The following is a 17,201-nucleotide window of genomic DNA, read 5'->3' on the forward strand; positions in this document are numbered from 1 at the left end:
CATGCTTTAAAAACCCCTGCTATTAGGTATGTAGGTGCAGCTTATATTCACTCGAGCACACTTTGGAGGATAATGAGAAAGCAGTGATAGCTTAGAAAACCAAATATAACAATTTATTGTGATTTTAAAATATTGATGTGAATGTCGTAGTTATGGCTAACATTTCTCCCTTTCTCCTTCATTTTTTTAGATTCAGGAAGAGTATTATAGATTGTTCAAAAATGTCCCTTGTTGCTTCGGATGCTTGAGGTAAACACGGAGAACACAGATAATTACAGCTGCACAAAAGCCAAAAAACTGTGGATGATCAGTGCACAAAACTGACTCAATCTAATCATTCAGCTATGAATTACCAGATAATCAAATACTAGAAATCAGTTTTTTCTGTTTACAGCATAGGAACTGTAGATAATAAGAGGTGAAATTATGTCCCGTCTAGCAGTAGTGCACTTTCCTACACGACATAGTTTGCTATGTCAAAAACAGTACTGCAGATATTTGGAAAGTAATTGGTTTCTCAGGAGTGATATCACTACACCCAAGGAAAGATTTTCTTTCTAACACAAGAAATATACGAACGTCCTGAAGGAAACCACTGGCTTGATATTTCTGTGACTCATGTTGCCTCTGAAACGAGTCCCCTACCACCTTGGTAATGAGCTCCGTTATAGAAAGCGGAGCAGGGGAGAGCGAAGGGGCTGACTGTGAAACGGGGGACAGGGAGAGGCTGTGATAACAAGGAGCTGTATTTTCAGTGAACTTGCTTTTCTGTAAACTAGATGAGAAACTGTCGAGAATTGAATAAAGAATTGAAGAAACACATTTTAGCATTTTGTGAATTGCTCTAAACTTAAATTTGTACTAAAATAACTTAGACCTTCGTTTGCTATAGAAAGTGTCTGGAAAGGTGGGCACTTTTTCCAATATTCTAAAACAAAACTCCACAAGTTAAAAGGAAACTATTTGTTTTTAAGTTAATGTGAGATCAAAGCTTATGCTGTTCCCATACATACGTCACAGATTTGGGTTTCAGATATTTAATCAGTGAATTATTGTAAATGTCTCGAGTCCTCACTGAATGTACACAATATAAGGGTGTATAGCACACCCCCTGGATAAAGGGCATCACGACAACTTGAACTTTACCTTGGAAACAAAACCAATGTGACCCAAACATTTGTACCCACTTATCAATCCAAAACACATATATATATTGTCATGCCTGCAAACGTAAACACAGTGTACAGAAAGCTGCCGTCTTCTATTCTGCTACCTTACTGTAGTGAAAATGATCTTTTCTCATTACACTATCTCTTTTGAGTCCTCTATTATTTTTAATCTTAGAAATAATATAGTCCACGCTGCACTATTCCCTTTAATTTTCGTATTGTAAATACGAAAGTATTTATGAAAATGAATTGCTATTTTTCTGTTCAGAAAAGTATACATTTAAAAATGTTATTTATAACAAAGAAATCACTGAGAACCGTAGAGGTTTTCACAGGGGATCTATTTGCTGACAGTTTTCTCCGATCTGTTAAAGCTTATCTGTTTAAATGTATAGCTTCTATCTATCTTCACGTCTTCTCGGTAAACTATACAAGTAGTGGCTTTATTTCAAAAATATGTCATTGTTCTTCACCGACCTGTAGAAATGTGCCAGCACACTAAATGTTGTGGTTTTAAATTAATTTCTTAGCTGTTGAAATGAGGCCTGTCCAATCTTGTTCTAACCAATAAAATGTTATCTAAATGAAGCAATTCTGCTACTGCTTTGCTGAGTGTTTTTCTCAAGAAACATGAACTAGCTGCCAATAGGTCTTTAATATTTTTAGGAGATCCGTTATAATTTTTCATTATATTGCTAATTCTTATGTGGTAAACCTGTGATCTATTATTATCATTGCCATTACAGGATAATTTTAGGAATGGGATTATTGAGAAATTAATCTATTCAATAAGATATCTTTCTTTTGTATATGAAACTAATGCCACAGGCAGACTAATAGCCGCCCAGAAACATTCATACCCTTATCTTCAAAACCTATGAATATGTCAGATCACACAGGGAGGACAATTAAGGGCACAGATGAAATTAAAGTTGCTAATCAGCGGACCTTGATAGGGGGAGAGGGTTTGGATTATTCATGTACACGTAATGGAATGAAAAGGTCCTTACAGGTGACAGAGGAAGGCAGAAGAGAGAGTGCCACAGGAATACAGCATGACACGGACGCCACTCGCCATTGGTGGCTTTGAAATGGAACAAGTTCACAAACCAAGGGATGAGGGCATTTCCCAAAAGCTGAAAAGGTCCAGGAAATGGATTCTTCCCTAGGTCTCTGTGAGAAAGTAACCTTTATGTTAGCTCAGACCCATTCCAGAACTAGGAGATAGATTTATACTGTTATGAGCCACCAAGTTTGGAATAATTTGTTACAACACCCATAGGAGACTGATACTGTGGAAATATCTATGTAGCAAATCTTTAGAGACAAGGTGCTACTCCTGTTATTCAGGCAAACCCCAACTCACCGTCATGAAACCCCAACTCACCGTCATGTTTTCACACACCCTCTCACAGATATCCTGGAACAATCTTACATTCTTCAGCATGACATTACAGAACGTCTCATACCTGCTTCCCTCTTCAGGTTTTACCTCTAACTTATGGAAGTTTCTTCAGTTATACCGAACTCTTCACCTTTCCCCAAACTTACTGTCATTTGTCAGATTTCCCATTTGTGGCATTTCCTTCTGTGGCACGCACTGACTTGCCCTCATGCATCTGTCTCTAGGAAGTCCTCTCTGCCTCCCACAAGGAATTAACGACTCCCACCTTTTGGTCCCTGCTCTGTATAGTACATATCTATCTATCTTAATGTTGCATCCTGTTGAAAATATTTAGCCCAGGCTTGGGACATTTGTGACTTTCATTGTGTGAAGTTTTTTTCTTCCTTGAAGGCTAGAACCTTTCCTCTTTTTGGCCTCCTGAATCAATGTCACTTATCTTCTGCTGCCTTCTAATCACATGATTGATGTGGTAACGAGTTTGGATGCTCTGAACAATCTGCCTTTTGCTTTTTTTGCTTTAGGTATCACATTCTAGAAGTCCAGGTGAGCCCTTTCATACTTTTTTTGCTTTAGGTATCACATTCTAGAAGTAGGTGAGCCCTTTCATCCTTGTGTCACACAAATCATACAGTTAGGTGGGAAGGGGTCACAAACAATCTCCAATCAGTGAAACAGAGGAATTGGCCACCAAAATAGCTTGAAAATTATATGATGCTTAAACTCAGTTTTTTCTAGGAAAGATCTTTGGCAAGGAGCTTGCCAAACTAATGATTGTTCGATTTGGCTGTTACTCCTCATTTGATACTGAGTGGGGCAAACATTAGAACATGAGAGTCAACTTCCCCAAACCATAAAATATATCACAAGTTCATGGACAAATACTAACTTACAAACTCCTCTTTTCCTCATAAACAAATGTGGATGAGTTATAAGATGTCAAGGATTCAAAGAACTAACTAGTTTAAGTTTAGCCTCAACAATGAAATGAATGGACTCAAATAAGTATAAGATAAATTCTGTGTGTGAAAACTTACCATAAAGTAGAGATGTAATGATACCCTAATAAAAAATATATGTTGTGATCAGGAAAAACTTATTTACATGCGGCATAACAATTACAAAATGTTGTAAGAAAGTGCATAAGCAAATACTCCACAATCAATCTGCATACTCGGTATAACAAACCTTGATACTAATTTGATGAGAACATCATTTCTTTAGTCCATTTCAGTTCAGTGCCAGATCCTTAAAATTAAATACTAACTTTGTATTTCTTAAGGTTCTATATATCCTATCTAACTTACTGTACCTATCTCCACTGCCCTACATAACAAGACCCTTTTTAATGTTTCAACAGTATTGTCTAAACTCCCCAACATGAAGTTTTTGACAAAAGCATGAATTATGAATTCAGTATGTATTCAGAAAGAATACCCCATTGTTTAAGATTTTTCCTCTACCTGAAATGATTTCTTCCATGCAAATCCCTCCCATTATTCGAGGCTGTCTTCTATGGAGGTATCTAGTCAATTTGATTCCTATTAATTTCCTTGATTCCTACAACATGGCACACACAAGATAGCATAGCACTTAGTAGGCATCGTTATGAGGTCATCATTTCGTGTTCAAGCTTTAAACTCCTAGGTTTCAGATTACCATAGAGGGCTGGGCACAGTGGCTCATGATGGTAATCCCAGCACTCTGGGAGGTCAAGGAGGGTGGATTCCCCAAGCTCAGGAGTCCAAAACCAGCTTGAGCAAGAGCAAGATCTATAAAAAATAGTCAGTCATTGTGGCAGGCCCCTGCAGTCCCAGCTACTTGGGAGGCTGAGGCAAGAGGATCACTTGAACCCAAGAGTTTGAGATTGCTGTGAGCTATAATGCCATGGCACTCTACCCAGGGCAACAAATTAAAACTCTGTCTCAAAAAAAAGTATAGGTTATCATAGAGAGAAATAACTGAGTAATGGCACTTAATGGAAAAAAATTCTTTCTTAAAAATTGATACAGATTTCAGTTGTTCAATTTTGCTATCTCTTTTAATTCTTATAGTAACATATATAATTCTATCCTTATTTTTCAACGTGAAAAATACCTGTTCTTGCACAGGCAGAAAATTGCAAAGTCTGTGTTCAAACTCAAGGCCCCAGCCACTCCTGCTTCCCTAGGCCGACTCTCAGAACCTTGCCCAGGCTCACTCAGGCAGAAAGTGAAACCCCAAGCTTTCTGCTTCTCTGGGGCATGTTCTACGGCAGTAAATCTGTGTAGTATCAGGACACTGTCGCTGTTTACAATCATGTCCTCTCCAGGTCAGGAAGCATGACATGACATTCTTTTTTAACCTGGGATTTTAATGTCCTTTCTACACACAGCTGCAATTTAAAATCAGGCCCTAGCATATGTTTTCAGGTGAAGTGTTTCTCTCCTTTTTCTTTTCACTTGTCGGTTTCTTCTCATACGTTTGTTTCTATGCCCCATTCCCACTTATAAGCCAAGGAATGAGGATGACCTCTGGAAGCTGAAAAAAGAACTAGACCCTAGACCCTCTAGAAAGAAGCCAGCCCTGCTGATGCCTTTCTTTTAGCCTCACAGCTCACCTTGATAAATTGGCAATTCGCCTTAACAAACTGGTATACGTTCTTCTATACTTTTCTTCCTATTCTTACCATCGTATAATGTCCTTAATAGGAGATTACATTAGGAAAAGGTCTCTGTCATCTGCTTTTCTCACTTGGTAAATCAACATCATAGCCCATTATTATTATTTTTTTTTTTAGTGGCTGAATAATATTCCACATTGAGAATGGATCATAAATTGCACAGCTGGTCTACAATCTGGGTTAATGCAATAATTTATTAGAAGACCTCAATGCCTTTCAGAAATAATGTTTGCTATGTCCTACAGCTCAGTTTTGCCGTTAAAAATACCAAATGCCAACGTTATTTTTTTCCTAACATGAACTTGAACACGTGTGGATAAGCCAAAACACCATAACGCTTTCAACGATGTCAAGTTTGCTTGTCATTTCTGGTAAGAATTCAGTGAAAACCATAGCAAGGAACTGAGATCCACAAAACTCTTGAGTATTTTCATTTAAGTGAAAAGGATTTAAATTATTTACCGGACAGTGATGGCTTAAGCAAGCATTTACAGACCTAGTTTAATATAGTGGTTAATAAAACAGAAGAAAACAAATCAGTAGGCAATCTGAGACTACAGAGCATGCTATGTGGTCTTTGAGACGTTAGCCGTCAGGGTTTGTGTGATAGTTGTGGTTAATAAAAACCGAGAGGGTTTCCTTAGCAGGAACACGTCTCTTCTGGTGTCAGCATTCTCCGTCTCTAATTCCAACCTCACACTTTGAGGCATTGTAAATAATAAAATCTATAGAGTATTTTATGTGCTCAAAAAAAAAAGGAGGGGAAAAAATAATAGGTTTCTTTCAAAATTGTTCTTAAGCAATGTGGTTTCATTTCCTACCGGGCCGCAATTTGCCATATATCAGCATCTGAGGGCCAGACTGCTCAACCTGAAAATGATTATTTTCTTTCTTTTCCTTAATGTATAGGAAGTGGATCTAAAAGAACCTCCAGTATGCAGGGGGGTTAATTATCCTGGCAGTCAGTTAAGCTTTGGAAGTTTTAGGTGGTAAGAACAGAGCCCTCAAAAAGCCTCCCTGCCACTGCTGCCTGCTGTGAGGAGACAGCCGTGTGTTACCACCACCACGAATAGTGTTCAAATTACCCTAAAAAATCTCCTGCTTTTTCTGTGCATCCTGGCTCCCCGAGACTGGTGAGGTCATTTACTCTGTCACTTTGGTCCACTCAGCAATCATGACAACTACATTTTTCACTCAATCTAACACAGAAGGCTTTTCTGCAAGACCTTAGGTGACCTGCGGGAGGAAAGTAATTATTCAAAACAACATCGCTTCTTGTTCTTCAAGAGCTTCCAACTCCTCTGGAGAGCCACCTAAAAGCTCCCCAATTTGATCTTCCCACTCTGATCAATTTCTCAGATTCTCCTAAAGGAGTGTGCAAATAAACAATCACCTCTCAGATGTCAGAACTTGACTTTCAGAGAGGCAGTGTAGGGCTGCGAACACCAGCTCAGACTCTGCAGTCAGGCTGCCTCGGCTGGGATTTCTTTTCGACTGTAGTTAGTTTTGGAATCTTGGGCAAGTTACAGCCCCAGCCTCGGTTTCATTTCTAGGATAACTGAAATAGAGATAACAAGAGAACCAACCTCCTAATGTTGTCATAATCTCTTAATATGTGGAAGATAATTAACGCAACGCTGAGCATGCAGGGACTGCATGTACACTGTAGAGACTGTCATCGTAACCTAGGCAAACAACTGTTGATTGTGTGCCTGTGAGGTCCCAGGGACAGTTCTGAGTATGTAGTGCGATTCACAGATAAAAATAAAACAAACAAAAAAAAGACATAAATTCTTTGTTCAGAGTGAAGCTTTCCACATTACTGATGTATCAGCAAGTTATTTCTGAAGCCAAGCAAGGAAGCAACAAAAACAAAAAAGAGAAATGAGAAAATCAAATTGCAGGTTTACTGTCTCTCTTTTCTACCGTGTCCCAATCTACTTTCCCGGCCTCCATTCCACTCCACCCAGGATCCCTAACTTCAAATGCCATTGCCGTCCTTTGTGGAGCAGGTAGTATGCCCAACATTTTGGACACATTTTTTGGAGTGGGATTGCACCCCGGCCCCCACAATGGGGTCTGTACCCACAGAAATTGCCTCTGCAGGGACTAATGCCCCTTGATTTTATTAAATTTAAAACGATTTTCCTGTTTGAAGGTTACATCAATACATTTTACTTAAATATAAGTACTATTAGCATTTACATGACCTTGAAAACTATGACTTCTTTAAACGCAATGTATCTAAAGAAAAGACATTTTAGTTTGCCCAAATTTGGTTAGACTCTTAACAAACGAGGCAAGGAAGGAACAACTCAGCTTTCCACGTATGCCCATGAATGAGTGAGAGATTTACACTAACATTATTGGGAACTTCATCTTCTTTGTTTAGGACGGTTTATAGTCATTTCATTTGCTCTTGCCGAATGTAAAACAATAGAAAACCTGTTCCTTTAAAACACAATCCTGATATCTTTAAGGACATAAGCAGGTGGACTATTTTATATTTTAATACATGAGAAAAACTAACAAAGGAATCTTCAATAGAAAAGAAGAAATGTTCTGTAATAAATGCCTGTTCCTTGTATGCAAAATGCATTTATTTGGTTTTACCTGTTATTTATGCTATTTAAATGTTCAGCGTTGTTTCCTGAAGAATAAGATTTCTTTCTGATAATGTAAAGGTAATTCCTAGTTTCCATACTTAGTAAACTAGAGATTGCAAGTTTCTAAGATAAATGAACTAGGACTTTTATGAGTTACTAATTTGAGAATTCAGATCTTTTGTTACTTCTGCCATCTTTGTCTGCAAACCTCGTCATTCTGATAAAGAATACCTCAGAGATTAGGAATAGTCCTTTATTCTTCTGTGTGCTAACATGTAAGATGTATTTAGCATTGTGTCATTTATTTCCAAGCAGATTCACATGCATAGATTGAATATGCTGAATAACTCTGCACAGCCAAACATTTTTTTCTAATTGGCCCAATAATACCCAACAAATAGAAAGCTTTTTCTTACTCATCAAATCTCTATCTCTTTGAAAGCAGAAGCATAATGCTCCTTCTTGATATCTCTCCTTCCACTTCCTTTATACTCAGAAAAGTTAAGTGGATTAATATATATTTTTTGAGTTAAATATGATATGAATACAAAAGAATTATATACATACTACCTTCTTCTGAAATGAATACAAGGCATTTTACAATAATGCATAAATTATAAACTGAACAGTTTGAATAGAAAGCAAATAAGAGAGTTGAGTCAAAGGAAAAGAAGGGTAGAATCATAAAATGGAGGTAAAAACTCCTGCACAACGAGTGCTGCACTTGTTTTTTCCTGATATCTATTACTGGGCAACAAAACTACTCCAAAACATAGTGTTTGAGAAAAAATGTCTTGCTATTGTTTCTAATGTTACTGTTGCTTGATTGACCTCAATCAGTTATCACCCAGGGTTTCCCAAGAAACTGTGGGCAGATGATAACTGGGGCTATAGAGGTTGGACATGGCTCTCCACTATAATCCCAAGAGGGACTGCCCACAAAGCACCCATTCCTGGTCTCTCCAAGTCATGTGGGTTTTACACAGCATAGGTTGTGGAATCCTTCAAAAAAAATAATTCACTGTGATCAAGTGGGTTTCATCCCAGGTATGCAAGGACAATTCAACATGGACAAATCCAAAACTGTGATCCACCATATGAACAGAATTTTATAAAAACCCATGTGGGCATCTGAATAGATACAGAAGAAGCATTTGATAAAATCCAGCACCTCTTCATTATAAAAACTCTTAACAAACTAGGCATAGAAGGAACATAACTCAAAATAATACAAGCCATATATCATAAATCCACAGGCAAAATTACACTGAATAGAGAAAGGTAGAAGTTATTTCCCCTGAAAACTGGACCAAGAATTTCCATTGTCTCCAATTCTATTCAGCATAGTATTGGAGATTCTAGCCAGAGCAATTAGGTAAGAGAAAGAAATAAAGGACATCAAAATTGGGAAAGAGGAGATTGAACCTACCATGTTTGCTTGAAGATGTGATTTAATATCTAGAAAACCCTAAAGGCCTCTCCAAAAAGATTCTACAACTGATAAATAAATCAATAAAGTCTCAGGTTATAAAATTCATGTACACAAATCAGTAACATTTCTAGGCAATAATAATAGCCAAATTAATAATCAAATCAAGAGGTCAATATCATTTATAAGAGCCGCAGAAAATATAAAGTACTTAAGTAAATTTAACCAAGAAGATTAAAGGTCTCTACAAAGAAAATTATAAAACACTAATGAAAGAAATTGATGACACAAACAAAAAAAATTGCATGTTCATGGATTAGAATAATCAATATTGTTAAATGTTCATACTGCCCAAAATGATTTACAGATTCAACACAAATCCCATCAAAATACCAATCTCATTTTTAATAGAATAGAAAAGAAATCCCAGATGTCATATGGACTAAAAAAGAACCTGAACAGCCAAAGAAATCTTAAGCAAAAAGAATAAATCCAGAGGTGTCATATTACCCAACTTCAAATAATATTTCAAGACTATAGTAACCAAAACAGCATGGTACTGGTAGAAGAATAAACATGCAGATCAATGGAACAGAATAGAGAACTCATAAATAAAACCATCTTTGTCAAAGCAGGCCAAAGCATACCTTGAGGAAAGGATACTCTATCTAACCAATGGAGTTGGAAAATTGGGTGGCCACAAGCAAAAGAATGAAACTGAATCCTTACTGTTCACATACACAAAAATTAACTCAAGATGGAATAAAGACTTAAATATATAACCTGATGCCATAAAAATTCTGGAAGCGAACTTAGGGAAAATTCTTCTGGACTTTGGCCTGGGCAAAGAATTTATAACTAAGACCCCCCCAAAGCAAATGCAACAAAAACAAAAATAAGTAAGTGCACTTAAACTAAAAAGTTTCTACATAGCAAATAAATAAATAAAAACATAGTTTAGATAGACAACTTATAGAATGAAAAAAAAAATATTCAGACTATACATATAACAAAAGACTAACATCCAGAATCTATAAGGGACTCAAATCAGCAAGAAAAAAATAACTCTGTTAAAATACTGGACAAAAGACATGAACAGATGTTTTTCAAATGAAAATATACGAATGTCCAACAAAATATGAAAAAATGCTTAACATCACTAGTCATCAGGGAAATGCAAATTAAAACCATGATGAGATTCCACCTTACCTATGTCAGAATGGCCATTATTGAAAAGTCCACAAGCATCTTTTATATATATATATATATATATACCCCCACACACATACACATACACACACACGTGTGGTGAAAAAGTAATGCCTATACACTGTTGGTGAGAATGTAAGTTAGTACAACACTTATGGAAAACAATATAAGGATTATTCCTCTCACTACTGGGTAGCTACCCAAAAGAAAAGAAGGTATATATCAAAAAGACATCTACACCCTATATTTTTATCAAAGCACAATTACAAAGATATGAAATCAAATTAAGTGCCTATCAACTGATGAGTGAAGAAAGACATAGATCAGTAGTTCTCAACCTTCCTAATGCCATGAATCTTTAATACACTTCCTGTGGGTCATATTTGTTTTACTGAAATGTGGATGGAACTGGAAACCATAATCCTAAGTGAAGTATCTCAGGGATGGAACAACAATACACATTTACTCACTTATAAGTGGGACCTGAATGATGGGTACATATGGTCACACAGAGTCGTACAGCCAGCAGTTCTCAACCTTTTTGACACCAGCAACAGGTTTCATGACAGACAATTTCATGGGTGGTCCTAGTTTTCAATAATTCAAGGGCATTACATCTCTAGCTCAGGCCATCAGGCGTTAGATTCCCATAAGGAGCAGCCAACCTATACTCCTCGTGTGTGCCATTCACAGTTCATGGTTTGCTCTCCTGTGAGAACAAATGCCGCTCCTCATCTGCCTCAGACAATGATGCAAGTGATGGGGAGCAGCCACTCACCCAGGCTGCAGGGCCCAATTCCTAACAGGCCTGCTCCACAGCCAGGGATTTGGATGATAAGCATAAGGAACTTTGGAGACTTGGCCAGGGGAAAATGGGAGATGGACTGAGTACAACACATACTATTCAGGTGACAAGAGATTCTAAAGCCCTGACTTTACCACTATATAATCCATCCATGTAACAAAAAACAAAACAAAACAACAAATCCACTTGTACCCCATACATCAATTGATACTTTTAAAAAAGATTCTGATATCCTTGTGGGAGCATCCCAAACCCACAGGCAGGCATTCCACAAGGCTCTGGTCGAGGCTGAGGTCTTCTTACCATCTAGCCTCTGAAATCAAATAGTTCACTTCTGCTAAAACAGTCAGTTACAAAGCCCATCCTGTGTTAGGGGCTAGGAAAAGTAGCGCCATCTTTTGTTGAAGGGGTATCAGGTCACACATTACACAACAGCATGTGGGAATGGGAAATATATAATGAGGTACTTTTTGGAAAATACAACCTGATATAAGTTTTATGCTCTTGCTAATATGCACATATCAAAATAGCAATCTTATATTAGACAAAGCACTGGACTTCACAGGACTCTTGCCTGTAGTGTCCTTGAGTGTGTGCTAATGAGATTGCCCCAAAGAACAATTCAGTCAAGGCAATGAAAAACACAAAAGTCCTAAACTATATACCTTATATTACTATTCAATGTTATTATAGATTTATCTATAGGTAAACTTTCAAAACCTGTATCAGTATATTCCACATTTACATCCTAGTATTCTGAACATGGTTATTCTAGTTAACGGTAATAGGGCCATATTTGAAAATAATAAAGGCATTGCATTAAGTTAAAAAAAATTGAGAAATCCTTAATATTTTACCCAATATTATTGCAGGACTCTACCAATAACTAGAATCAGCTTGTCAACTCTTTTAATATATAAAATGTTTTAGAATTATTGTTTTTAAAATAAAACAAAAATGTTGAAGATAGTTTAATCTAGTTTTGCTATATCTTTTAAAACTTAGATTTTTTTTTTCCCTTGTGTATACCAATGAAGATAGGAGAGACCTCACGGAAGGCAGAGCGGTATGATATGATACGATACAGAGTTTTCACATCCTTCCATCCTCACTCATTCATTATCATTGAAGCTACCAGTTGGATTGTGCAAAAATATTTAGTACCTGGTTTGAGAATAAGCTGTACGCCAAGTAACTGCTGGATGTAAAATCAGATATCTTTGTTTTCAATTAATCCAGGAATGTAGTTGATATTCTTCTGCAACAACAAAAGAGAATTCGGGAGCTTTAGTAAAGATGCAGACCAATGGATACCCTAACTGCAGAACATAGTAAGTGGTTGTGTGATTAAGGGCCCAGTTTCATTTCATATATACAGCATGGTAGGAATAAGTTAGCTAAAATCCTGCTCTGCTCCACTTTTACAATAAATGCATCTTAAGGTCATATGTACAATATTTAAAGTCATTGTAAAATCCTATGAAAGTTATTTACTCTCTTGATAACTTTAAAATTAGTTTAAGTTTAAAATAGTTTAAGTTTAACTAATTTTAAAATTACTTTAAGTTTATACTTGTAAATCCAAGTTTTGTAAATATAAAAAAATCCAGAAGTAGACACAAATAAATATATTCAACTGAATTTTGATAAAGACAATTCAATGGAGAAAGAACAGAGTTTTCAGTAAATGGAATGGGAGCAATTGGATGTTCATATACAAAAAACAAAAACAAATAAATAAAACAAAGTTCTTGTATCTTACACAAAAGTAAAATCAAAATGAATCATAGACCTAAACGAAAGATGTTAAACTATAATACTTCAAAGAGAAATAGAAAAAAATTGTAACCATGAATTTGATGGTGAGTTGTTTTTTCTTTTTATTTGAGATAGAATCTCACTTTAAAACCCTTGGTAGTATGCTATGGCTTCATAGCTCACAGCAACCTCAAACTCTTGGGTTCAAGCAATTCTCTTGCTTCAGCCTCCCTAGTAGCTGGGATTACAAGCACCTCCAAAAACATCTAGCTATGGCTATTTGTTTTTGTTTAGCAGGCCCAGTCCACGTTCAAACCCACCAGCCCTGGAGCATGTGGCCGGAGCCCTAACCACTGAGCAACGGGCACCCAGCTTGATGATCAGTTCTTAAATGTAAAAAGAGACACACAATCCATGAAAGGAAAAATTGACAAATCAGATCTGATGAAAACTGAAAACTTCTGTTCTCTGAAGTATCTGTCAAGAGAATAAAAAGCAAGCCACACAGTGGGAGAAAAATGTTCGCAAATCGTATATCTGATAATGGGTTTGTATCAAACACACAAAGAACTCTAAAACTCAACAATAAAAACCAAATGACCCAATTTAAAAATGGGCAAAAGAATTAGACACCTCACCAAAGAAGACATGGCCAATAAGCATATGAAAAGATGCCCGGCATCATTTGTCATTAGGGAAATGCAAATTAAAATGGCAATGAGATAGCACTACATGCTGATTATGATGGCTAAATTCCAAAACACTGGCAATACAGTGGCTGGCAGGATGCAGAGCAAAAGGACTCCCATTCACTGCTGGCGGAATGCAAGGCCACCACCACTCTGGAAAGCAGTTTGGCAGTTTCTTCCAAAGCTAAACAGTTTCATCACATGATCCAGCAATTGTGCACCTTGATATTTACCCGACTAATCTGAATATTGTCCACATGAACCTGCACATGACTGTTTATAGAAGCTTTATTCATAATCACCAAAAATATAAATAACTAAGATGCCCTTCAGTAGGAACTGTCAGACATCCAAGCAAGGGAATGCTAGTCGGCTATTAAAGGTAATGCACTGTGAAAGAGGACAGTCTGATAAAACTACATATTGTGTAATTCCATGTATGTGACATTGTGGAAAAGGCAAAACTTTGAAGACAATAAACAGATCAATGATTGCCATAGGGCAGTGGGGAGACGGGTCCTATGGATAGGTGAAACTATTCTGTGTGATACTATCATGATGGATAGATGACACCATTTATTTGTCAAAACCAAGAAAAATGTACAGCACAGTGAACCTTAATGTATGCAAAATTTAAAAATCTATTTAGGAAGTAGAAGGATCCCAAGATACAGTGCAGAGTGTGACAAGAGACTATAACTCTATTACAAATGTACAAAACACCTTATGGAAAAGGGATGGGGGAAGGCACTGAGCTAAATAACTTTGGAAATCAGTGCAGTCTAAAAGATTAAAGGGAAAAAATAGGCATATAACCACTGAATTCTTTTTGATAAAATTACTTCCCACAGGTTATAGGTCAACAATCGAAACCAGTATGCAGGTATCCCCAACCCTGAGCTGTTAAGTAGAAGAATGGTCAGTGGTGGTCACACGATTGCTCCCTGGAGTGACAGGTTACAATTAGGAAAGAAGAGAAGGCAAGAATGATAAAAATGTGTAGTGAAATATTATATAACTTTGGACTGCTTCAGCATCCATTTGGAACGTAAGTTGGACTTTCTCATGCCAGAAGCAGGGTTCAGTCACCTTTGATATACTCCCCAGTTCTCCACCTCCCCCATTTTCTCAATGTGATAGATCCAGACACCTGCCTTACACAACTACTTCATGGTGACCATCTTCCCATGAGACCGGCAGAGACAGCCTACTTGACTCAACCCACTGACCCCCACCTTGTGCATGGACTGCACGATACTCACAGTTACCAGCTCCCAATCACAGGTGACTTCATGAAATTTGTGCCTGTGAGCTCTAAAACAATCAGATGCAGGAAATCTGCTTGAGTAATGCCCTGCCCTTTGGCTTTGGCCAACAAGTCCCTCTCTCTGCCTCTCACTCCCCACCTACTAGTTGAGACAGGCATGCTGCCACTGGCCTCTTCTCTCTGGGGTTTCTTCTCTGTGTCTCAGCTGTTCCAACAAACCCAAACTGGACTTCTCTCATGGTAGGTGCTCTCTGTGAGCACTCTATGATAGGAAAAACTGAGCACAGGTCAGGCAAGAGCCGTAAAGGCAGCTGCCAATATAAACAAGTTTCCTGCAAGAGGGACAGCTGGTCACATGTCAGACACACAGGTATTGTGCCATCCACTGGAGTAAAGAATTATCCTGGGAAAGACACACTGGGAATGTCCGGAGGGCCTCTTCAAGCAGGGTTGGATTTTATAGCCATGAGCTACTCCCTAAAGAGACCTCATGATCAAATTAGGAAAAATACAATATAGGAATGTGTTAGAGTTGGGGATATTATTATGAACAAATTAGTTCAATGAAGATACAGATAAGGTTACTTATATAAACATACAGTGGGGGAGAGGGGATTTGCTGGTGTGTCTATGCATTAGTAGAAATGCATCTATTTCCTTATTCTGTTATCTGAGAGGACTAAAAACAATGACATCCCAGTAACAGAGTAGACTTCACCCTTAGCTCTTAGCATCTAATACCATTCTCCATTCTCTATTTATTTGCAAAATTACTTAGCTCAGCACCTTTGCCTTTCATCCCTTTTCCATGAGGTTGTTTCGTACATTTGTAATAGTTATAATCTCTTGTCACTTCTGCCCTATATCTTGGCTCTGGCCAACAAGTCTATTTCCTAAATAGATTTAAAAATTTTGCATACAGTAAGGTTCACTGTGCTGCATATTTTTATTGGTTTTGACAAATAAATGGTGTCATATATCCATCATGATAGTATCATACAGAATAATTTGACCTAACCATAGACCCATCTCCCCCACTGCCCTCTGGCAATCACTGATCTATTTACCATCTTCTACGAGAAATAGCTGATTCTGGGAATAGAGCAGGAAATACAAAAGATGAGTTTAGAGTATATTGTTGTGCCAGAAAGTAAAGAATTCTCAGAAAGGAAAAGAAAAGATGAGAATATTTCAAGGGAACACAGAAGTTAACCAAAGGAGCCCTCATCAGCCAAAGCTAGAACAATTTGAGTGGCAAAACAGACAGATGTAAATACAGTCAGCTAGTCCTTGGCAAAGGAAGGAAAGGAAATTCAACGTAGATAAGTTTCTTTCAACAACTGAACATCCACAGGTTAAAATAAATAAGTAAATGATAACAAGGAATCTACCCACATCCCTTATACCCTTCCCAAAAACTAGCCCAAAATGGATCACATACCTAAATGTAAAATGCTAAATCCCAATACTCCTGAAAGATAACACAGGAGAAAAATCTCAATAATCTTGTCTAGAGCAATGTACCCATCAAAAAAATTTAATAAGCTAGACTTCTTTAAAACTAAAAACTTCAAGTCTCTGAAAGACATTGTTAAAGAAGATGAGAAAACAAATTAGACTGGGACAAAATCTTTGTAAAAGACAAATATGATAAAGGGCTGTTAGTCAAAGGACAGTCTACAAAAACACACTTAAAACTCAACTATAAAAACACATAAACCTGGCTTGGTGCCCATGGCTCAGCAGTTAGGGTGCTGGCCACATATACCAGGGCTGGCAGGTTTGAACCCAGGCCGGGCCTGCTGAACAACAATGACAAATAGAACAACAACAACAACAACAAAAAAAAAAAACTAGTTGTGGTAGGCATCTGTAGTCCTAGCTACTTGGGAGGCTGAGGCAAGAGAATCACTTAAGCCCAAGAGTTTAAGGTTGCTGTGAGCTGTGACACCATAGCACTCTACCAAGGGCAATGTAGTGGGACCCTATCTCAAAAATAAATAAATAAAACCTGGTGAAAAAAGTAGGCAAAAGACCTAAACAGACACCGCATCAAAGAAGACACACATGAGAAAGAAGCACAGGAAAAGATGTTCAGCATCATGTGTCATTAGCACATCGCCAGTTAAAACAAGGTACTACTGTTCCCCCAGAAGAATGGGCCAAATACAAAACACTGACGACACCAAATGCAGGTAACCGATG

At 37.5% G+C, this 17,201-nt stretch overlaps 1 protein-coding gene and 1 long non-coding RNA gene across 2 annotated transcripts in view; one reads left to right on the forward strand and one right to left on the reverse strand.

Annotated features, from left to right (window-relative positions):
- The window catches only part of ADGRL4 (adhesion G protein-coupled receptor L4), an 89,756-nt gene extending 88,934 nt beyond the window's left edge, over window positions 1-822 (forward strand). The window contains exon 16 of the mRNA XM_023509782.1: window positions 191-822. Coding sequence (XP_023365550.1) covers window positions 191-253 — 63 coding nt within the window. The 3' untranslated portion in view covers window positions 254-822. The remainder of the gene's footprint in view (window positions 1-190) is intronic.
- Window positions 1-15,244, reverse strand: part of LOC111723286 — a 226,830-nt gene extending 211,586 nt beyond the window's left edge. The window contains exons 1-2 of the long non-coding RNA XR_002771859.1: window positions 14,992-15,244; window positions 12,447-12,540 (exon numbers count right to left, since the gene is read on the reverse strand). This is a non-coding gene — a long non-coding RNA (uncharacterized LOC111723286). The remainder of the gene's footprint in view (window positions 1-12,446; window positions 12,541-14,991) is intronic.
- Window positions 15,245-17,201: the final 1,957 nt, after the last annotated feature.

The sequence above is a fragment of the Otolemur garnettii genome, unplaced genomic scaffold (assembly GCF_000181295.1).
Source record: "Otolemur garnettii isolate 467f Iridium unplaced genomic scaffold, OtoGar3 scaffold00010, whole genome shotgun sequence".
In the NCBI taxonomy this organism is placed as follows: domain Eukaryota; kingdom Metazoa; phylum Chordata; class Mammalia; order Primates; family Galagidae; genus Otolemur; species Otolemur garnettii.